General features: G+C 40.1%; 1 protein-coding gene across 2 annotated transcripts; it reads left to right on the forward strand.

The window, feature by feature from the left end:
* The first annotated feature begins 1,464 nt into the window (after nucleotides 1-1,464).
* cecr2 (CECR2 histone acetyl-lysine reader) lies at nucleotides 1,465-23,510 on the forward strand. 2 transcript variants are annotated; one of them, XM_077710328.1, is made up of 19 exons: nucleotides 1,465-1,721; nucleotides 7,696-7,790; nucleotides 9,582-9,765; nucleotides 10,113-10,240; nucleotides 10,403-10,492; nucleotides 11,404-11,462; nucleotides 11,544-11,704; nucleotides 13,515-13,604; nucleotides 13,684-13,834; nucleotides 14,686-14,815; nucleotides 14,886-14,923; nucleotides 15,006-15,097; nucleotides 15,176-15,302; nucleotides 15,757-16,112; nucleotides 16,197-16,349; nucleotides 16,681-17,461; nucleotides 18,079-19,867; nucleotides 20,117-20,159; nucleotides 20,470-23,510. In XM_077710328.1, the coding sequence occupies exons 1-19, from the start codon at nucleotides 1,602-1,604 to the stop codon at nucleotides 20,473-20,475; spliced, it is 4,593 nt and encodes a 1,530-aa protein (XP_077566454.1). In that variant the 5' UTR covers nucleotides 1,465-1,601; the 3' UTR covers nucleotides 20,476-23,510. The 2 variants fall into 2 exon arrangements, with proteins under 2 accessions (XP_077566454.1, XP_077566455.1); XM_077710329.1 differs by lacking the exon at nucleotides 10,403-10,492.
* Nucleotides 23,511-23,896: the final 386 nt, after the last annotated feature.

Raw genomic sequence — 23,896 nt, forward strand, 5'->3', positions numbered from 1 at the left:
TTTTCATTGGCCTCTTCATTACATAATAGTCTAGCGTCAGCCAACACCAATGTTCCCAGATTCAAATACTGTATATTTCCAAGGTAAAAGCAAGGCTAATATGAAGATTATTGAGGTGACTAATTGCAAACACAAAATAGGAAATATTGAACAACAACATGTGACAAAAACTGAAAATATTTCCCAATTATCTTTTGATGGAGATAAAAAAACTCTACCAATGGCATTTTTGTTAAAGGTGATGATTTGACCTTTAGTTTATTACTAGTCTGATGTGCACAACATCTTTTTAGAACAGTACTGCATTTGAATGGTTTCCTTGTTGCTGTGTTTTCAGATATCCTTCTCTTAGAAAAAATGTTCCCAAGTTAGTCTTGTGGCTGTGATGATGACGCTCCAATGGCAACAACCATGCACTGTTGTTGCCCTTTTGGGCCTTTAAACAATTGCCAGGTTTACAAATCAATGTTTTGGCTTTAAATGAGGTGTAAAATACTCACAATGGGCCATACAGTCATCCTATGCTTACACCTACTATACCATGGATGTCCATAAATTTCCTTTCAGTTATATTCCTATATTTTGTCCATCAGCCAACATTTATGCTATGTGTAAATACTTAGTTCATGTCACTAGTTTGTCCTTTATTAATAATTAAAGGGTCCAGGATAGGAAATATAAATATCACGGTGCAACACGTTATTTCTGTACATCTCTGCAGGTGTTTATATTTTTCTAATGATCTCTTCTAAAACAATTTTCCTCCCCAATATGAGATATTTCTGTACTGAAAGATATTTTGAATAAGATGTAGTTCTCCGTAAGCGTTTCTTTGCCATGATTATTCATAATTTGGAAAAATCAGTTGATATTTTTAATACTTGTAAAAAAATTAAGTGTGATTAGGTGATTTCTTTCTTGTATCTAGATGGGAATACGTATCAAAAGACGCACTCTAGTGGCAAATTTCATTAGTGTATGCGATTTGGCGTTTGTACGCTAGAGGGCGCTTCGATGTTGTATAATGGCAAAACCCTGTGTTTACTAAACCCAAATGAGATCAGATGAGGTTTTGGGATTAGGATCCTTTTTAACATTGCTTTTCTGGTTGTTGTTTGTCTTGAAGATAGATATCATTAAATAGTATAATTGAATAGTGTGAATTCACTGAAAGACAAAAAAAGAAAAGTATCGACGCTTCAATTGTTATTTTATCATTCAAAACATTACCTTTAAACAAAGGTTGCACAATCAAGACCAAATGCTACTAATCAATATTTAAAACACGCATGTTCAATTGCCAAGATGAAGTGAAACAAGTTCAATTCTTATGCAGAAACAACTGGCAATTTGGTTTGTTTATTAGTAGAAGTAACTTTAAAGTTACGTATGAGCCTTCCCCTATCTGACGAATAATGGTATAGCCCGGCCCATCTGTTCACCTCCACTCCTGATTGACACAGATTGAAGCAACCGGCGAATGGCCGTAGTAGCACTTCGTGTCGGTCTGATCGAGCAAGTTTAGTCCCAAGTCAACTTTTAAACCTCGGACCGCTTTCTAATGCGAGAAGCAAACTTCACACCATCTCCCCAGCCACAAAATGTCCCAGGGATGTACAGTTTCTGTGGAAGAAGTCCAGTCTTGGTGGGAAGTCCCCGCCATCGCCCACTTCTGTTCACTGTTCAGGGCAGCGTTCAACCTTCCCGACTTTGAAATCGAGGTAAATTAAAAGCATTGTATTGACTGTATTAACATCATTTTTTTTCTAAATCATAGTAGAAATAAAGTAGTGTTTGTGTCAGCTTTTGAGCGTGTTCCTTATGCTAAGTTGCACTACTACGAATCACCTTAACTGTTCTTTGAACTTCCACCCGTTAACGTTAGCAATACACTGCTAACTTATTAGCCTCTGTAAAAGTTAAATTATTGCTGAGTAAAGGTCACCGGAGATGAAAAGTCAAAATTGAATAACTTATAAAAGCTAATCGTGAGCTTGGTTTCCTTATGAGTTACGCGTCGCTCTCGTTATCATCGATGGGTGTTCATGTGATGATATTAATTATACCAATGATTTCCCAACAGTTTATTGTTTGTGCTTCAATCATAATAATTAAATTGTCATCTTTTCATACAGTAATCGATCGAGAATAGCATGATTTTTTTGTATTCCAAGTCGGTAAAACAAAGTGAAACTAACATTGTCAGGTTTGTTTTGAAAGCGTGATAACGACCAACGAGTAAATGAAGATATTTTCTTGTCTTGTTGTTTGCAACAACAAAAAAGTGAAGTTCACGGCGTGGGTTTTGGGGACTTTATTGTCTCGCATTCGAGAGCCATCTGGCCCCAGGAGCCAGACGCAGATGCTTCTCGGGGCATTGTTTGCTCCCCCCGTTTGGGAGGAAGAGAAATCCTTCAAAGTGTGCTTGCCGATATCGCTTTGAGAGCTTGAACACAATGTGTACTCATGTATATAATATCACTTGATCTAGCCACTCTTTTTCAATAAAGGCCACCCTGTTCCTTGTAATCTGTACCGATTGCCGTGTGGCGAGCTAATCGAAATAGGGGGAGGATAACAAAGTACGTACATGGTTCAAATATATTGGAATCAACAACATCAATTGCCTTTTATTGTCCAGTCATCTCACGCCCAACAGAGTGGGGACAAAAGCAAATGGGGGAGAAGGCTTTGTTGTTAAACTTTAAATGTGTGAGCCAACAGCGTTTGGGGTGGTTTAATAGATGGTGTATCGTTGTTTTAAACGTCTTTGAAGGAACGCTCAGTTTGATGATTCGTTGCGCGTCAACGTAAACGTACGTGCCCCCCTGAATCCCCCCCCCCCCAACTGGCGCATTGTGGTCGTTGTTGAAGTTTCGTCCTTTGATGTCTAAATTCAAGAAACGTCATTAAAATGTTCCCACAACTAAGGTGTCTCTATGGTCTGTCAATGCATTGTGCTGGGGGATTTACATAGTCATTTTGTGTTGTTTATTCTGGAATACTTTTAACGCCACATAAACAAGTAGCAGAAATAATAACGAATAAATGATAATTAAATAATACATTTGTATTGCACTCTCCAAGATGGATGTTTGACTTTAGATTAAGTTTCCAATGGTGGATGACAAAATGATCACCATCTGGGAAACTAACATTGTTTTTGTTAATATTTGACCGTATGTTGTGTGTAAAAAGAAAGTTAAGTTCTGTAGGACTTGACTTTTGATGCAAGATGGAGATGTAAAAAGGAAATTGTTGTGGGGTGAGGTCATTATATATTTGTTAAATACAGTTCACGTGGATTTAACATACACACTTTACATACCGCTTACCCTCCCAAGGGTTGCGGGGGTGCTGGACCCTATCCCAGCCATCTATGGGGACCAGGCGAGGTGGCAGTCCGTATCGGTGGGTAGACAATCGCAGGGATTTTTTTTTCCTTATTGTGAAGTTTAATTTTAAGGTTCCCAAGTAAAAGGAAGCTGGATTTAATGCCTCATACCAGTAACAAGTGAAGCCGGTTTACCCACCGGTTGTGCTAAGTGACGTACTTGGTTGGCAGTGACTGTCATTCACCTTTACCTGGATATTGACAATCCAAATCATTGTTTAAATTTGTATACCTTATTTCCTAGTTTTCTGGTTTAATGTTTTGAATAACCCTGGCCGCCGATGACTTCCTGATTCCTTATTTTTTCTACCCATGTTCGTCACTGAGTTCTAACATGTTTCTCGAGTTTTTTTTCCTTACAGTAAGGCCTGTCTGTCGATTGACAGTGGCAAAAGGACAAGCAACAATTACCCGCATCAGCTGACCGGAGAAAGTTTCAGTCACCGAGTATCCCTTAAAGATCAAGAGATCGTTTTAATGTTGTTGTTTTTAAATACAATCTCTTGTATGCCTTGCAGTATTGGAGTGCTTTAGAAATGCTGCAAACCCTCCCCCAGGCTGTGACTGACAAGAGGGCAGTGGTACATGCATCAGATGATTTCACATGGGGGAGGTAGAGGGGCATATACACTAGGGTTTGTCTCAGCCAACCCCATTGTTGCAGCTCCCCATGGTTCCTTTTCTCCTGTCTCTAGTCTGGGGGTGACTTCCCTTTACTGTTGAAAGACACTTGTCTTTCAGACTGGTTGTAAAGCTGAGATAAGAGACAAGTTCTGTGAATGTAACCAAACCAGGTATTATCTTGATTGGAGGTCCCGACAACTTTCCATGGAAGTTGAATGTAATTAGAGTACATAAGCTAAAGTTTATGCTATTGGAAAAGTCATCATTAGGGTCATGTTCTTTCTGATCATGGTGCATTAAATTACCATGACAACCAAAAGACTATTTTATCCAATCCATTTCAATGTGCTCTGTCAAAAAGTGTAATTCAGCCAAAATTGTAATGTAAAACCTGCTCTTTATGTTTTAATAAGTGCACTTTGGGAAGTGAGTACAGTGCTCGTCAAAATTGAGTTTCCCAGGCCACTGCTCCCCTGTGTATTGACTTCCACTAGACTAGAGTGTCTCTTTAATGCAGCGAGCACTCAATGACACGTATGTGTGTGTATGTTGTGTTCAGGTCCAGTTTTAGATAGGAGGACAAACAAGTGTCCTGCTTGTGGTTGTGCAGGATGGGGCATTTAGAGTCAGGACTGTCTTGCATATTACAGGATGAATGGCTGGCTACCCATTATGAGTGGATTGCCATATTGACTTTTGAGCCGCTCATCTCTGTACAGATTAGCCCAGGTAGCTAGCTAGTTGACATTAGCAGTTGTTCTCTTTCACAAGCGTATTCAAAACACAAGGAAACCACGCCCACTTTGAGCAATTCCTCTCAGTTTAGCAGATAGGCTCTGCATTATTTGACTGTCAGTGTTTATCACTTTAAGACGGTTGCATTCGGCAAGCTGTTTTTTCTACCTGTCTCTGTCATTGTATGTCTGTCCTCCCTCTCGTCTGTCTGTCAAGGGAATAGTTTATTGATTACTGTGGAAATTTCTTATTCCCAACTGTCAAACAAAATGACATTTTGACAAGCTGAAACATCAGAGAAACACAACTTAATCTGTGAAGGAAATAAGCAAAAATATCAAGGATAGGGACATACAATTAAAACCATCCGATTGTGCCAATACAAACATTTCCTTCCTTCACTGCCTAGCTTCCAGTTCTATTTAAAATGAAAAATGAGGAAACTTGCAATCAGATTTACCAAAGGGCCTATAAATAGCCAAATTGCCTAAGTTTTGGCATCCATTCGAGAATTGGCCTGTTGAAATGAACCCTGTTTTATTACTCAATAAATTTAATGGTGGCCTATTGCTGTTGAACCAAATGACAAGAGTCATGTAGTGCATCTAAGGCACTGGGCCTTAATTTTGGCCCCGAAGCCCTAATGTATATTATGGTTGCGTGGCTACAACAGATTGAGAGAAATGAGCTGTGGGTGCTAACATTAACACCCCCATTACAGCTCTTCGGCATTACCTTTCACACAGACACTGTCCTGGCCTTTGATACGATCCTAATACAACCCCCAAAGCCAGGAAATTGTTGATTCTACATCAGAGCCATTCACACAGAAGAGTGACACAGGAAAAAGACACCCCTGAGAAACAGTTTAAAAGGGGTTATTGAGGTTGTTCTCGCTTTGGACATCTTTTTGCTTGCTCTAGTGCTCTGAAAGTGACTTTGACAGATTTTTTTTAAATGGCATTAAACAATAGGGAAATCCAACTACTAAAATGTTGTTGGATGGAGTCAGCGGGCTTTAGTTGATGCACAATAGAGATTATACACTCTAGATCAAGAAATTCTGGATATCTTGAGGACGTAAGAGAGAAACACTTTCCTGTGGTTTTATGGATGGGCATGCATTTGTTGTGCGCATCCAAGCAAGTGGGGGTGGGGTTGTTGTCAGGTGCTGATTCTAGCAGGGTCCATGTGTGAACTGAATGGGACCCGCTGGTGGGGGGAAAGAAATATAAAGAACCAAAGCACATTAACAGAGGACTTCCGACACAAGAAACAACCGTCCCTTCCCCCTCCTACAAACCCTTCTCACTCGTCCAACTAGTAGTGATATGAACCCCAGATGAGCTGTTAACAGCAATGACATGGAAACTGTCCTCTGTGAGGGTAACCAGAGAGGCCAACCCCCCTCATACTACTGGCTTTGTGGGTGTGCCACAGCATTTAGGCTTCTAATAAAACTGCTCCTCATGCTCGATCTATCACAGGTCTTTATACTAAGCCTTAATATCCTTTTATTGATTTTTATTTTCTGTTTAAGTTCTCATAGATAATTTCTTTTATGCCAGAAGAATTCTCCCCAGTCTGACCTGGTCTTTCATAAACAAGCATACTAGAGAGCCTAAATGGCGTCACACCCGTATTTTTTCCAGACTCTTAAGTCGCCTCTGTGTATAATATAATGACTATAACCTGCAATCCTTGTAAATATGTAGTACAATGATGCTTTTGCCATTGATATGGTGGTGTTATGGAGGACTCTATAATGGATACGACTAGCTAGGGCCCAAAGGGATACAGGGTCAAACCTTAGGTGATGCAGGCGACTTTAAACAGCCTTTTGTACAATATCAAGTCATATATTATTTCATCCACATGCCCCATTGGGGAATGTTATCTTTTATTAGCATGCCAATTTTTTTTTTACATTATCCCCAACCAGTCAGAAAGCAGTTAACTTAGAGCCTTGTAATTGGACTGGGTTGCATGCTGTGTTGCAGTTCAGTGGAGGAGTCAAGAGCAAGAGCATTGTTACCTGCTGCTTGTCATCATTTCTTAATTCTCCTGATTTTTAGAGTTTGCACTGCCGGTTTTCGTTACTCCATAAATCCCTCCGACTATAAGAAAATGACTCAGGCAAGAAGAGTCATCGCTGAACCAACCTCAACTCTGGGTTACTAACGAAATGGTGTGCGTTCATCAGATGAACCTTTTGTTTTGATTAATTTAGGACCGTTTACATTTTTTGAGAAACAACGAGACATTGGCGTGGCAATTATTCATATTGTCCCATAAAATAAAGATGTTATAGAGGTTGGTGTCATATTTTAGTGACCGCGTGAGAGCAGATGTGACGTTTTCATGGAGTACAATGACAAACAATGTGATATCCTCAATAATTTCTTGAATGGTGTCATACAAAAGCACCAATTTTATTGTTGACTAGTGTTTTAATGGATTTTATTCTTAGCTCATTCAAACAAACCACAGGTATAATTTTTTTTAGATAGATACTACCTTATTCATTTGAGGGAAATGTACGTGGATTATACATTGTTTTGGAATTTTGCGCCAAACCCGGTAAAGGTTTATCAGCATTACTGAGCTATCGACTTTTAAACATTTTTCACTCTATAAAATTGTGTTTTTGCTTTAGATTTCTCTTTAGTGTTGTTATTTTTATGGCACACTTCTTGAAAATGTACTTACAATTTTTAAAATATGTTTTATCTATTGTCTTCAACTTACATCTGATGCATATTTCTTTGCTAAACTGCTCAGTTTGTTTTCAAAATAATATATAACATTCAAACTAATAACTAATATTTTTAAGCAATGATTGTACAAGAAAAAAATATATACTTTCTGTGTTTGCTACATTGTCTTTTTCAGTTTAGGGTTCTAGCATTGGATTGTTAATGGCTTCTTTGCTCTGTGTCAAGGAATTGGAGAAAGCTCTTTCAGAGCAGGATTTGAACTTCCTCGGGGACCTTATTGCTTGTCTGCTGCAGGGATGTTACCAGCGCACTGACATTACGTAAGTTGCGACTAAATTATGTTCTTTATTGGTAAAAGGCTTATTGAACTGGTCACTTAAAATGGATAAATTGTCATTGATATTTACCATGTAGTATGCGTTGCCCTGATTGGGTCAAATCATGGGAATGAGCTTCACTCTTATTGCCCATTGGCTATATCGTCAGTCAATTTACCCAGTGTTTTGTCACACAACCCAATTGTGAAGGAGACTCAAAATCGAAGCCACTCATCTAGTGAGTTTGGTAGGTGAGGCAATGCTTTGCATGTTGGCCTGAGTGGGCGTGTCATAAGCATGATTTGGGCACATGATTCTTTACTCAATTGCAATAACATTTGATCTTCAAAAGTGAGTGTAAATAATTGGAAAACCACATGGGCATTCATTTCTTTTGGATAGTGTCAGCATGACTCCATGAACAAAAATGATTATTCCACTAAATCAAATCACAAGGCCACGTGTTGCTATATACAGTGATAAAAAGGCCTTTGATTCAATCTTAGCCTAGTTCCACGGGGATTGCCCTATCGTAGAAGGGTGAGTGTTTTCGCATTGCTTAGGCCACAAACAGTGTGTACATTACTGGAATCACAGAACCAGAATATTTAATCTCTTAATGTGAAGGGGTGTACACCAGGGAATAATACTAATACACATCTAAGTACTAATTCCAACTACTCAAAATGAGCAAGATGCAAAGGGGACCAATGGATAAACATAGAAAGGAATGATCCGGTCCAGGCAGCCACTAACAGTAGGACAACCTGCTTTATTGGACTGGACAGGCGCTGGCATCCCTGGGGGTGCATGCTCACCACTGGCCTTTCACAGAGCTGCCCCTTTCATCTGGACGCGTTAAACGCTCTGCCGGAGTGGAGGAAGGTGGGTGGGTGGAGGGTGTTAGTGAGAACAAGGGACAGAAAGGAAGAGGGAGATGAGGTTAGGGAGGAGGGGAGTCTACAGCTGTGTGAAAAGTGCACACTGCTCTTTCAAGATAAGCCATTTTATTCTGGTCCGCTTTCTCTACGTAGCATAGATGCTCACCCCCTAGTCTTGTTCTCTTTTTGAGTTGGAGGTAAAAGGCACCAATTAATCGGGTAACTCTAGGGTACATTAGCCAACATGGAGAAAGAATAACTTACCAATGTGAAAGTATTTTTTCTCAACAAATTTTCCAAAATTATGCATTTCAGTGGTACAAATGCAATGAGATAGAGATACAGGTCGATGCAAAATTTTTTTTGTCTTCATTCAAAAGTTGAAGCTGTCGCTACTATATTTTCATCTACACTGAAAAAAAATATCATTTCCTTTTTACATAGAATATTTTACTTAAAACTTGTCATCACTTCAGAATGTACTTTTCATACCCACTGTATATTGCCTGTATACTATATTGCCAAGATAATCGGGACGGGACAGATGGATGTTCACTCACATTCCTTGATGCACTTATGGATTTAAGATCATTCCTTATTCTAAATCCACGTTCTTAGAAAGACATCAACCCTGCCTTTTGTAGGTATAAGAGATCGCTTCAACTCTTCTGAGAAGGCTTTGTACAAGGTTTAGGAGTGTTTTTAGAGGTATGGTTACCTTCGCACAAATTGTGAGTATTCTCTATGCAAAAATTCCCAATTCGATTGGTTTCATCTAAATGCTGCACACCTTGTATGGTAAAAAATCAAGAGAGATCATATTGGGTTTTAAATGGGTTTGCACAACAGTAGAGCAAGCATTTGCTGAAAAAAAGAACAAAACATACTGTATACTTTTCCTTCTGCACTTTAGCCCCGAGGCATTCAGCAGATATCTGGATGACATCATCAGCTACAGGTGGGAACTGGAAGAAGGAAAGCCCAACCCACTTCGGGAGGAGTCCTTTGAAAACCTGCCGCCCCGCACTCAGGTCGAACTACTGCACCGTCTGTGCGATTACCGTCTGGATGCTGCAGATGTCTTTGACCGGCTGAAGGTATACTACAAGTATCACGGTACCCTTCAATAGTACAATAGTCTATAAGTACACCACTTATAATTACAACTAGAAGTGTTTGTTGGCGGTGTGTATAGTATTACTTTCAGTGTAAAGCTAGTTATTAGCACTTAGAAAATAACAATGTTTGGTTACCATAATTTTTGAAGTCCTATTACACAATCACGCAAATTGGAAAATAGTAGGGTGATTCATCTAGTATTTTAAGAGGTTGTAAGGACCAAGTAGATTTGTCTACTTAAATGGCAAACGTTTCATACAGTCCCTCTGGAAATTACTACAGAGATGCGTGTGTATGAATTCATTTGTCTTTGACTCCCAATCAGGGTCTGGATTCAGACAGTCTGAGGGTGGAACCCCTTGGGCAAGATGGAAATGGAGCCCTCTACTGGTATTTCTATGGCACCCGTATGTACAAGGAAGAACTACTCAAGGGAAAAGCAGACACAATCAGGTAAACAGTAAATGCCACTCTCGCATCTTTCTTCTTCAAAAAGCTGCCTTTGTTTTGATCCGGTCCAGTAAAAGTGGCGTTGAATATGTGGGTATTAATTTTAAGAAGTAGGCATTTGCGTTTTGGAAGTATTAAATTTTGTCCATGCTGCCTTCCGTACAGTGGAAATCCTGAGTTAACATTACCAGAAAAAAAGAAAAGAGGAAGACCTCCCAAAAAGAAAATAATGGATGAGTCTCAATCCAAACAAAGGTGATTTTGTTGTTGTCAGGATATGTATATCTTCATATCACAGGCAAATGTGGCCAATTATTTTTTTTCTATTTTTTTTTTTTACATTGCACCTTATGTATGAATTCTGATAATGCGTAATGATCTCAAACCTAGTTTAATGGACATAACTATATTATAGTGCTTGATTAAGGTGCTCAATGGTGGATGAGTAGTTAGCGCGTCGGCCTCACAGTGGGAGACCTAGGTTCAAATCCAGGTCGGTCCACCAGTGTGGAGTTTCATGTTCTCCCGGGCCTGCGTGCGTTTTCTCTGGGTACTCCGGATTCCTCCCACATTCCTAAGACATGCATGGTAGGCTTATTGGACACTCTAAATTGCCCCGAGGTGTGAATGTGAATGGTTGTTTGTCTCCTTGAGCCCTGCGATTGGCTGGCCAGCATTTCAGGGTGTCCCCCGCCTCTGGCCCGAAGTCAGCTGGAATAGGCTCCATCACCCCCGTGCCCTGGTGAGGATACCATGGTTCAGAAAATGAGATGAGATAATTACTTAATGGTGCTCATATGTGAGATCCAATCCTACCTTTATTAAATACATTTTTCAAAATTTTCAATTTCAAACTAATTGTATGTATTTTTTTTAATATTGCTGTTCTGTATAAATGCATTGACACTATGCATATTGAAAAATACAACCACAATAGTAAACACCCCAATGACTATGTCAATTAAAAATATTGGTATCCTCGGAATTGCAGCATTGTTAATATAGTTCGTGTATATTGTGATTGCTATTATATTATATGTATCCTGTCCTATGTGAGACTATATGAGAAATAAACTTTTTTATTATTAAAGTAAAGTAGTTGTACATGCATTTTTTGCTTATGTTGTGCAGTATTTGAGTATTTTTTTTTTGTATGTGCCCTTTAGTGATGGAGAAAGTGAAGAGGATACCGAAAATGGAATAGATGACATATCTCCTGTTAAAGGTGATAGATATATATTGTATTTTAACAGAAATGTTTGTATTGTTTTATCTTCTGTAAATAAATGTTATTTTCTTTAACTAGGTCCTAAGCGAGGCACCTGGTCACTTGTGTGTGAAACAGAAGATCAATGGGTTGCTTTGGCCGAAAGCATAAAGGATAAACAGTCTTCTCAAGACCGCCATCTCTACCGTGTTATCAGTCAGAATTTTCTGCCTGAGATTCGCAACATGATTGAACACAAGGTCAGAGGCTGTCATTAATTTCATCACTTCTATGCTTGTAGTAAACAAGAACTTGGTAGTATCAAATCAAAGTGCTATACATAATTAAATGGTTAATTTCAAGAAAAGCATTCAAATGAATTGGAATATATCTAGCAATTGGGGGGAAAAAGGTAAATGAAATATCTACATTTTAATTTAGTTCTTAGTTTTGCACCTGTCCATTCCCATGATAAGTGTTGGGTGAGTTCATTTTCAGCACAAGATCCCGCAAAGTTCAGTTTATATTAGAAACAATTACATAATTGTAATTTTTTTTAAAACTAATTTAAAATTCATGTATACCTGCAAATTTGAAACTAATTTAAATTTTTGCAAAAGTGAAGTTTGTTGACATCACCTCCAAAGTGCCAACTTCCAAAGTATATGTCTACTTTAGTAATAGCATAGTTTTGGACTATGGGTTTTCCTTTTCCTGCATAGGTGCCCTAATTATAGGACACGTTCTTCTTTTGTTTTTCCTTTGGGAGGGTGGAGATGGGCATTGGCCACGTGCACGGCAAAATGTCAAATAGTGTGTCTTTATCCATCGTGAACCAATCCCTCCATGTGTCTCAAGCTGCTGTCACCAGTCATTTCACGGACAGTGACAGCAGGCAGTGGCTCACCTTGAGGCAGGACAAAGTCTATTGAATGACAGCTTTATTGTGCTGCGGGATCCTCTCAACCTCTAAGTGGTTACAATAGAAGAGCCTCTGGCTTGACTTTTTCTATGGAAATATATAAATAGCTGTGTATGCACGCACACCTGCATTTTTCGTTACTAACTTCCTTTTTACACCCCTGTATCTTTTTTTGGTTTTCTCTCCCTTCCACCTGCAGAGACTTGAAAATTTTAGATGGCTATAAATGCACTTCATAGTCCATAGTCTTGACTGGCTTGTCACTTGAGAGGGTTGTTCTGCTCCCTTGATGGAATTTGACAAGATCTGCACAAGGCTCGATATAGACACTTTTAAGGGGCTTGTTCAGAAGTTGCCTTTGGCTGACAGTTTCCTTAGTTACCATGTGCTCTCTTTCGGTATGGGTTTTGACAGGAGGCATGTTATTTTCTCATACATGATAGTGCAAGATTCTAAACGTTTTAAGATTTGAATGAGAGAATTTAGGGGAACTCGTATCGTATTAATTTCAGATTGTTAATTAAAATAATTTGGATAAACCATATTTGGCCATAGATTGGAAGCAGGAGGAGTCCATGATGTCCTTTCACGGCAGAAAGCAATGGATGAACCCACTCTTCAATCTATTGACTTATGTGGTTTGACTTTTTGACTGGTAAAGCTAGTCTGTCACCCCCAGGGAGATGTGAGGGAATGTTGGCAGCAAAAGAGAGAAGGAGGTACTGGGGGAAGGGAAACCAGTGACCTCTCAATACTCACAGCTCCTTCACCCAAACCTCCCCAGGGCCCTCACAGTTTGCTTGTTGTGGTTGTCTGTGTCTTGAAAGCTAATTGAATTCAATTGAATTAAAACAATTCAATTTTTTAAAACTCCCTCTGTGCCATTGATAGACATCTAGTCATTTGGATCTTTTAGTTTTTCTCCTCTGAATTGAAATGACCTTGCCTCGATTAGACTTCCAAACCATTTGAACTAGGTGTGACAGCCAATGACATTTTTTTCCAGTTCAAATGGATAGAACATCTATTGCCATTGTCAATGGGAGCCAATGTTTTAAGTCAAAGATTTGACCTTAATTGATATAGCACAGTCTTTAAATAACCTTCCACTACTTACAACTACTTATGCAGTGATCGTTTTGTTTCAGGAGCGTGAGCTGAAACAGAAACTTGAGGATCCCACTCCATTCCGTGCATCACAACGGTTTGCTGAAAAATGCATCAACCATAATGAGGAGGTATGAGTCATTTCTACTTTTGAAATTAAGAAAACATGTCTGTCAGGCACTTACGAATGTTCCTATTCTTTGTATTCAGGACAATGTTGATGTTAAAGAGGAGTTTGAAAAGAAAAAAGATGAAGAGCTGGACAGGCAGGTCCTGCTGGCAGAGCAGCGGCGAGAAGAAGAAAGGCTACAGCAGGAAGAACGACTGCGAGAGAAAATGGAGAAGATCAAAGCTGTGGAGGGTGAGTTGGTGGAAATAAAAGGAGAAATTATAGTTCATCTTTTTCATGATAAGAAAATCCAAAGGCAATCTCTACCATTTGTGGGTCTTGCAAAAGGAGTACTCACTTTAATGAACCTTGATGTCGAACTTAAGATTTGATGCAATGATTTCACATTCTTTCATCAGTGACCTGTCTTGTCAGGGAGGAGAGGTAGAAGGCTGTGATAGCTGCAACAAATAGATCAAGGGCTCCCTCAGCCTGACTTTTACATGTCCATCACTCTAGTTTTTGCTTTCTTATTTCACCATTCCATCTGCCATGGTAGAGTAACATATGTATGTTGTGAGGTACATATGTATACAGTATTTTGCACTAAGACTATAACTGGAAAGAAATTCATTCCAGAATCACTTTCTCTTTTGTGATAGTGGCTAATGAACTGTGTTTCGATGGAGCAGCATCATTTATGTATTATGAAGAAAGAGCAAAACTTTGACTCTTCTGTGTGGGATCCTACCTCAAGCATCGTTAATGCGCCCAACGACATACTGACATGCCTTTCATGTTAAAAGAAAGTGGTGATAGAAGTACAGTGTCTGTTTGCTCTTTTGATCACCTCAGTTGACAATTGCTCCTTTTTTATCTGAGTTCTATTTAATGAGTCAGTCCTGGCTAAAATGGCAAAGGCCTTTAAAGTCCTTTACAGCTTCAGTGGTTAGCTTTTTGAATTCAAGAGGTAAAAGGCTAAATATGTATTACCTCTGTCCTGTCTATTTTTTTATTTTTACACTGAGTGGCTCTGTTATATTTTTCTTTCCTTTCGTTCTGTTCCTCACTTTTGCTGTCTTTCTTTTGCATTGTGACCTCAGAGCGGGCAAAGCGACGGAAGATGCGTGAGGAAAAAGCCTATTTGTTGTCTGAAGGAAAAGACCTCCCACCAGAACTTCTTAATTTGGAGCCTTCTTCACCAGTCCTCAGAGCACGGTCGACTAAAGAATTGTAAGAAGCTCTTTTACAATTATTTTTTTTATTTAATATCAATGCAAAACTTTGGCTGTTTGTTTTTCAGCTATGAAATGGAAGAAGACTATACCGGTTTATACAAAGGTATGCCTCCAGAGTAGTTGTTAAAATGGCTAAATGTTTATGAATAGAGTAGTCGTCACTGACCACTGATCTCCCCTACTAGTGCTGGAGGCCTTGAAGGCTCATAAAGATGCTTGGCCCTTCTTAGAACCTGTGGATGACTCCTATGCCCCCAATTACCATGACATAATCCAGGTACAAAAACGGTAAAATGCCAATTTTGTTAAGAACTTTTTTTTTAACCAGAACTTCTTTTTTTACCTCTTCCCTCAGACCCCCATGGACCTTTCCACCATTGAGAAGAAACTCAATGATGGGGAGTATGTTGCTAAAGAAGAGTTTATTTCTGACGTGAAGCTTATATTTCAAAACTGCATGGAATACAACGGCGAAGATAGTGGTAAATAAGATTAATAATTTATTCACATGCCCAAATGTCAACAACCAGGCTGTCAACTGAGTTTGGCTGAGACTTAACAAAAGAAAAAGGGTGTAGTAAATGTAGAAATGGGGGTGGGGGCCAGAGCAGCCTTGACAGTGATTAATGAGCAATGATTGAGCAGTACTCAAATCCTCGGGAGGATCTGGCTGGTCCCTGCAGGGCCAGAGAAACATTCCAGCACCTAAGCCCATGTCTAGAGCTATCAATTCCTCTGAATAGTTTCCCTGGGGAGTAAGGCTAGCGGTGACGGGGGTGGGTGGGTAGACACGCCCTCTGACCTAATGGACTGATCACAACTTCGAGACGTCATCTTTTGTTTATTATTATTATCATTTGTTTTTGTAAAGAGGGACAGTGAGTATTGTTAGGAATATTATGTTACTCCATAATCCTTTTATCCGCTTCCCCGCAGAATACACAGTCATGGCAGAGTCTCTTGAACGCTGTTTTAATCGGGCCCAATTAAAACACTTGCCGCCAGAGGACGGTGACACCGATGAAGAATTCCACATTAGCAAAGAGGACAAGGAGCGCAAGGATAAAAAGCGTAATCGCAGCAGTAGACATTTGGGACCTGAGAGTTTAATCAAGGCCACCGAAGAGGTTCAGCGTAAACGAAGTTCGCAGGGAGGCAAAGGACAAACGCCGTTGGATGACAAAGTCAGCAAGTCAGTTCGACAGCTTCCACCCTCTCATTGGGGCTTTTCTCCCAGCCAACACGGCCGCCATGAAGGAGACACCAGGGGCCTCTACCACCCAGTACAACAGGTATATTTAGACCTTCTTATGTGTAACTTGTATACAGATTTTAATGTGCACTAAAACTTTTGTTTCTTTTCTTAATCTGACTAGTTGCATCGTCATCCTGGGCCCCCTGGTTCTCATGGGCCACAAATGTATGCGCATAGAATGGGCATGGATCATCAACGCTTTGCCTACCCAGGTCACATTCCAAGGCTTGGACACTCCAACTTGAATCGTTTGCCTCCCAACTTCAACATGCAGGTACAAAGCCCAAGTACAGTTTGTGACAAAAGCTATATGCCTTGTGTTATTATTGTTGACATTGTTAAACGCAATTAAAATATAATAATAGTAATCCAAGCATAATTAATGACCTCACACATTTTTCTAGCATCCTATAGCACCGGCCCCAAACTTTTTTTCCTTTTAATTATTGGTTAAATATTTCCAAAAGGCCAGGTTAAAGTGACTAGAGTTGTGATGTTTTTGTATACCTACTATATATAGGAAACAATTTCTACAACATAAAACATTTTGCCGACAAATTGAATTCCACTTTTTAAACCTCTTTTTGTACTTTTTCCCTACTCAGCATCACATGGGCCATAGATATCCGATAAGCCCTGATGGTAACCAGCCTCTTCATCAGCAGCAGCTCCCATATATGGGCCCAACACACGGTCCATCTCTAGGCCCCCGACCAATGGCCCTTCAACTTCGACCGCCACCCGAAGCAAGCATATACCCATCCCACTATCATTCAGAAAGCCACATGATGCACCCAATGGGGAACCGATTATCAGGCCCTGACGTACCTCAAAAGCACAATTACACAGGCATGAGGCCTCCCTCTATGGGACCATCTAACATGTGGACTAAATTGAATCACCCGTGTCCAGAGAGACCTAGTGGAATATGCATGCAAGATGCTAATGTGGTCAACCAGCACAACTTAAATTACGGAGGAGTGCCGCCTCCCGTAGGACAAAAGCCTTGGCCGGAGGCTGCTGGATATCCCCATCCTCCTTCCAATACTCAATACCAAATGCCTGCAGCTGTGGTCAACTCCTCGGGTCCCATGCAGCAACGCAACACTGACTCTTCCATCAGCACAACACGATCAGCCTCTATGTTGGAAAGTCCAGAGATGCTTGCTTTGCAGCAGCTGTCAGCTTCTTCGGGACCTCCCGCCGATTCCCCCCATCAGGACATGCGCCACTTTCAACAGTCTAGGCTCCCATCAAGGGTTGGCAGCATCCCAACTCGTTCCTCTCAGCAGGCTCCCCCAGCCCATGACGTTCAGCTGCTCTGTCCCGCAGCAAACAATGGGCCAGACAGCCAGTCTTCCCAGCAGACAGACTTTCAGCCTGAAGGTATATCTGACCCAAGTTTATTTTCTTGCTTGTGATAAGACGAAAGTAATTTGAGTACCATTTTACAATCAAGTTTATCACTCCCCAGACCTCTCATACACATCAGCTTATATATTCAGTTTAAATTATTTCTCATTGTAGGTGGTAAACTGAATATTTATTAGCTCAATGGGATACTGTTTTTTGAGTATGAGATTAGGGATAGGGGGCCTAATGGGATCAACACATCAGGAAGCTCATCCTAGATTATAATTGTTTTTTTTTTACCATCTTGTGATTTTCATTGAATATTTATGAACCAGAAAGTTAAGGCAATACTGTACCTGGCGTACCCTGATAAAGTACTAAATAGGATAGGGCACGGATCCAATATTTTTCCAAATCTTCCCCCTCTACTAAACCTGAATCAAATGATCAATTCATCAACAAGCTGTCCAGAAGCTTGATAACGCTCCCAATTATTTGATTCAGGTTTTGTTGGTGTACCCGAGTTGTGCAGCCCTGGAATTGGGTTTATCCAAAACAGTGAATATGTACATTATATTTTCAATATGCACACTATTTTTCTGATACCCTTCTCCTTATGTTAATTGCCCTTTAAATTTATTTCTTGACAGGGTCATCCGAAGAAAAGGTAGCAGCTGCAGACATTTCCGGTGAAGCTCCTTTATCAGGCGACACCGTTTCAGTTAACCACCCGTCTATTCCTAAACCTACTGAAAACCAGACAGTGCACAGCCCTGAAATCTCTCATGAAATGGTGCATGAACAAAAATTGTCACAGGGGGGCTCAGAGGGCCATATACAGGAAGGAGATGGGCAACTTCAAAATAATGGTTCCAATCCTTTACCCATGCACTTCAATCCTAGAAATAACAATTACAAGAACCCCTATCTATCTAATACTGCTCAGCATGCACAAAGCAGTCCTAACCAGGGCCCTGAACTTATTCAAAAGTCTATGTCACCATCTTCCAATAGCTGCTCGCCACAAATGCTAAATGCACATCAGCACCGTGAGCAGAATGTCCAAAATCAGCAGCGTCCATTTCATGAACCTCTAAATGGGCCCATGCAGGAACACAGTCAACACTCTCCTTCAAAGATGAGCCTGAGCGCTATACAAGTACAAACTTCTCATCAAAGTGCACAGAGAAGCTCTATGCATGGCGTTTCACATGGTGTCATACAGGGAGCCCACCCTGGTCCCCCTCATCCAGCCCCTCTCACCTCTCTCCCTCCCAGCCATCCCACACCACACTTACCTTCCCAGCCAAGCCCAGCAGAACATGGAGACCAAACACCATGCGAGCCACCAACTCGGGTAAGCTCGGAATGTCTGCAGGCAGGTAAACACAGACCTCTTAATGCTGCTTATAAACATCAGGCGTACACTCTGAATATTCATCCACCCACAATGATGATAAATCGTAATCCAGGTGTGCAGACACCCGCTCACAATCCAGCAGTGCCTCTTCAATCACCATCCCAAGTAAACGGAGTCATGTCTTCGTACAGTATAGAAAACCCTCAACATTTACAGTATACCCAGACAAACATGACGAGGGGCATTTCTCATTCTTCTCACCTCCCATATCATAACCAGGCCCTCCACAATACCCATGACCAATCCAGCTATCAGCAGCAACAAAGAACTGCCTATTCATATCACATGCTTGGCCCTCAGCCCCCACACGCCCATGCCAACATATATCAACCACCATTCCCGCAGGACCACTACTACAACGGACCGCAGGCCCATAACATCACCAACAGTAGAGGGGGTTTTCCTCTGGACGATTGGCAGCGTTCTCAGCGGCCGATGCAGCCTACTACTTATTTGCCTGCCTCCAGTGCCAAAGGAAGCAATCAGGCCAATGACATTTGTCTGTCACCGACAGGCTCCGAGGGCTCCACGGGTGTGAGTTTAATGTCCCCTGAAGGAGGAGCCTTGGAGGATTGGGAAAGTAGAAATAGCGGAAGCCATAGCCCAGCAAAACGCAGTCGCACTAAGACAAACTCAGAACGATCGGAAAGTCCTAAAGAAATCCTCGATCTTGATAGCCACAATGCCGGCCGTCGGAGCAACCAGCCACTCCCCTCTACCGCACATCTTGCGCCCAATTTCATTTATGACCCTCGCAGTATCCACCCAGGGGGAGCACCGCCGTCCCACAACGGAGTTGGGAATGGAGCTCTTTACCCGAGAGCGCCATATCTAGATCCAGGACGGTATACTGTGCAGAGACCTCACCCACACCTGATGGAAGCCCTTCAGCGTCCCCAGCAGCTACCTTTCTCGCCCGCCCAGATGCGCATGGCCATGTACCCTCGCTCTGGTGGCCACCTTCAAAGCATGATGCTACAGCAAAGAACCTTGCCGCCTGAAAGCTTCCTCCACCCGGGGTAAAGATATTTGGCTTTTTTTTATAGTGTAAACTCAAATCTCACTGCATTTTTAGTTTTATCTATAAGATAGATTGCCATTGCCTTTGTGATACATCTATACATTTGTTTACAACTTGAGCCTCCTGACAGGCTTCTTTGTTCAATATGAGGCCTTAATTAGACTCGTGAATTTGTAAATTGTATGTTGCTTCCATCAATAGGAAGCAGTGTGAGTATGACAACTTTTGAATTTGGGGTGTGTTGCAGGCAACAGGTGATGGCTGCGCCGAGTGGCTCAAGTACAAAACAAGTAAGTCTCAATTGCATTGCATAATGAGTATATTGCCCTCATGTTACACTACATTTGAAATACTTTCAAAGAAGAACTTCTGTCCATATTGCCAGTTAGGTCCCGTGCCCATTTTAAATTTAGAAAATACTTGTATTCAAATTACTGTATGCTTTTGGAAATGCACTATCTAAAAGTACTGGTATATCTGTCCACTTATATTGTCATTTATTTTACTTTTCTGCATTTTTATAATGACAGTACAAATACATACACATCTAGCTTGACATATTTACTTTTTATTTAAATGACACACTTCCTTTTTTTGTAGGCATAAAGAACCAAGGCAAAATGAAGAGATGCTGACCCAGCAAACTGCACAATTGATGGTATCCATTAAACTGCAATTTTGTTACCCTGGGTTCCAGTCATGGTTGGACTGTAGGGTTCTGTACCATCCACCCTAAAAAATTAAGAAATCACAATGCTAAATTCTACTGAACCCTTGTGAACAAGGGTCCTTGGATTGTGAAACATAAATAGATATACGAGATCACTAAGAATAATTGGTCCTTTAACTGTGAACAATCAAAAGATGCACAGGGGTAAGCCTTTCTAGAATAATGCTTTTTTTTCCTTCTACTGATTGAAATTGTTCAAACTCAGGTACTGTAGAAAGAACAAAGAGGCAGGGAACAGTGAGACAGACACCTTGACCAGGACAACTCCCTGCTCCAGTTGTCTCATTTGATTTAGTGAATGTAATCGTGAATGTTTAGATGATAAGCACACTCGCATCTCAATGAGAGGGAAATATGTTTTTGATTTGATTTGTTTCCTGTGTATATCCACCTAGAAAGGTGAGTTTCATTAATCCTTAAGACAATGCTAATACACTGATATTTTTTTTTTCTTCCCCTTGTTTAGCAGTAATGCTTTCGGCCGTGGTGAGTGAGTCCGGGTGAAATAATTTTTTGTATCGAATTGTATATGACTCCATTATGCACTATTGCGTTGTTAGACTAAACATCCTGAAGCTGTGTGGCCTTGCTAGTTTATTTTAGTGTTTTTTTTTTGTTATGTAGATTTATAAACTGATATACAGCTAGTTCCTTTGTTTTTTTGTTGAATATGCCAAAGACATTTAGGTTTCAGATAAAAAGAGGAAATGACACAAAAGTTCAGAATTCTCATTTTGTGGTTGTTGCATCAGGATGTATTAAACCACCCAGGAAAGATGAGCTTTTTTTTTTTAAACCCACCTTTCATGTTAGCAAAGGTATTGGAACAGACATGATTGAATCCATTTTTGGTGGCATAACCTGTATATTGCAGTAATTGCACGGAGCCTGTGAACCATTGACTTCACCAGGTTGTTGCATTTGTCATTAGAAAGGCTGTTCCTGGCCTCTTTCTGTTCTTGTTTTTTTCTAAGGTGCATGTTGTATTGTGTTAAGGTCTGGTGATTGACCTGGCCAGTCCTCCTGATGAAGTCGTTTTGTGTGTTGGCACTGTGCTTTGGATAATTGTCTTGTTGCATCACTAAGCCCATCCCGATGAGTTTAGATGCATCTTTCTATAAATTCAGACATTTTTTTAGGACTGCTGCCCCTGTCAAGAGTCATATTATCTTTAAAGAGTAGTGAGCTCATTCAAGAAGCAACCAAGCAAGCTCAAGCCATAACACTACTTTCCCCTATGTTTCACAGATGAGCTTGTATCTTTCGGACCATAATAAGCCCATCCTTTCTTTGTCCTTTGGCCATTCGATCACTATGGTAGAGGTTAATCAGTCCTTAACACTTCGTTCCAAAACTTCTGCTCGCTTGCAAAATTGGTGGTTAAGAGAAAGGATCATCTTTCCCGGTTGTTTAACACATCTTGATGTAAAACTACGAATTCAAAGCTGCAATTCTGAACTTTTGTGTCATAGTGATCTTTATATCTAAAACCAAAATATCTTCAATATACAACAAAACCAAGGCATTTACTTTGCTGTTCTAATACTTTTGCAGGCGACTGTAAATTTATTAGTCAACCCCTTCAATGAGAAGATCTTGCTTTTAAATAAGGGAACATTTTCAGGTGTCATATTTTTCTTGCTGTTACGAATGATTAGGGCAAACCCATACTGAATATCAAATGTGACCGTTGGCATTCCAGCAGTTCTATATTTGTTCACATCCTTATTCTCTGTGTGTTTGCTTCTGTAATTTTGCTTCCTCTTCTCAGGGATAAACTTTGTACGGGTATTTTTCTCCAGTGTTTCTATCAGGAGGTGCAGATTAGAGATATGTTCTACTATATTTGAGGTAAATTGACCTTTTGTTTCATGTGGGGAGCATCACTTTTCAAGGGTATGTTCTCATCAGTACGTGTTAACTTGAGTTTCTTATTGCATGCTAGCTGTGCTCTCGTTTATGTCACACTTCACACTGGTTTTATTCATTTTTTCCCCCTTATTTCTTTTATTTATTTTGTTTAACTTTGGGATCACCACCAACCATCTCAACATGTTTTTGTTTCATTTTTATATCGGTTTGACAGCAAGTGAAATCTACCTCATTGAGCCATTCTTTGGATTTGACAGGGTCCTGGGAGTTTGTCACTTTTCCACTTAGCGTTATCAGTTGTTTGCTTTTACATTTTCAGCAAAGTCATGCTGTGCCAAATGATAGTTGTTGCTGACCGACCTATTACAACAATGGCAAAAAATAATCTTGCTGAAATATGACCCGTGTCAGCCTTACATCAAGGTTTTGATGTATTTGCCTTTGTATCTGCACATTTTTGATAACGCTGTAGGAGAAGTTTAGCATGTTGTTAGAAATACAACATTTATAGTTATAGCTACCTATTTTTTATATATTGATGCAGGAGTAAAAAATAGGAGCTTCTCAGACTTAAGACTTTGTATTCTATTAAACTCGCTGTAGTTGATGTATTTTGGGGGCTGCACTGAGGTAGTGTTTCTTTTCTTCTCACTAGTTCATCTTTAAAGAACTGTCTTTTTTTGAGGTTCTGGGTGGTGGTGTCTTGTGGTGCACAGGTGTGTGTTTGTATGTTGTTCGATGTCTGCGGCCAGATATCTGCAGGTGTGTGTGTGGTTTGTGCACACACGGGTCCGCTGTCATTCATTGGTTAAAACCATTTAGATGTGAATTATATTTATTTCCTATTTTACAAATTTTGTACATTTTTGAGGTTGTTTTAATATAAGTGTTCAAGTCTTCCCTCTTTTTTATTTCGCAGCGTGTACGTGTTCTTTTCATCGTTTACAAGTTATTTTTTACTTGAATGATGGACTGTGGGAAATGGACTGGATTATTTTCTATTCTGTGCATTTCTTCGAAATAAATAACTTTCTTCAAATTTGAGTGTTTTCAGTTGTTTTAAGACCCTTGACGAGAAATTGGGTCATTTGAATTAGCATGCCTCATAATTTAAAAAAAAAGTAATTTCAATCGCCATACCTGGTCATAAAGATTTTGTTAAATGTGAATTATATTTTTTTGTGCAATGCGCTGCTTTAAATGAGACCGCTAACTGTGAGGAGTAGGTATGGGGACACCTTAAATAGTTTGACAGGACAAATTAGACGAACAACCTTATATTCGACAAAATATACAGAAAATTTGCATGGTTGGCTACATAGATGACATGATATTTTTACCCCTGTAAATAGAGTTTAATGTGTTGAAGCAGAGAAGTGTGACATAATGAAGGCTGAACTCAAGCTTCTTGTGCTGTCCATATCC

This window comes from Stigmatopora nigra, chromosome 2 (assembly GCF_051989575.1).
Source record: "Stigmatopora nigra isolate UIUO_SnigA chromosome 2, RoL_Snig_1.1, whole genome shotgun sequence".
In the NCBI taxonomy this organism is placed as follows: domain Eukaryota; kingdom Metazoa; phylum Chordata; class Actinopteri; order Syngnathiformes; family Syngnathidae; genus Stigmatopora; species Stigmatopora nigra.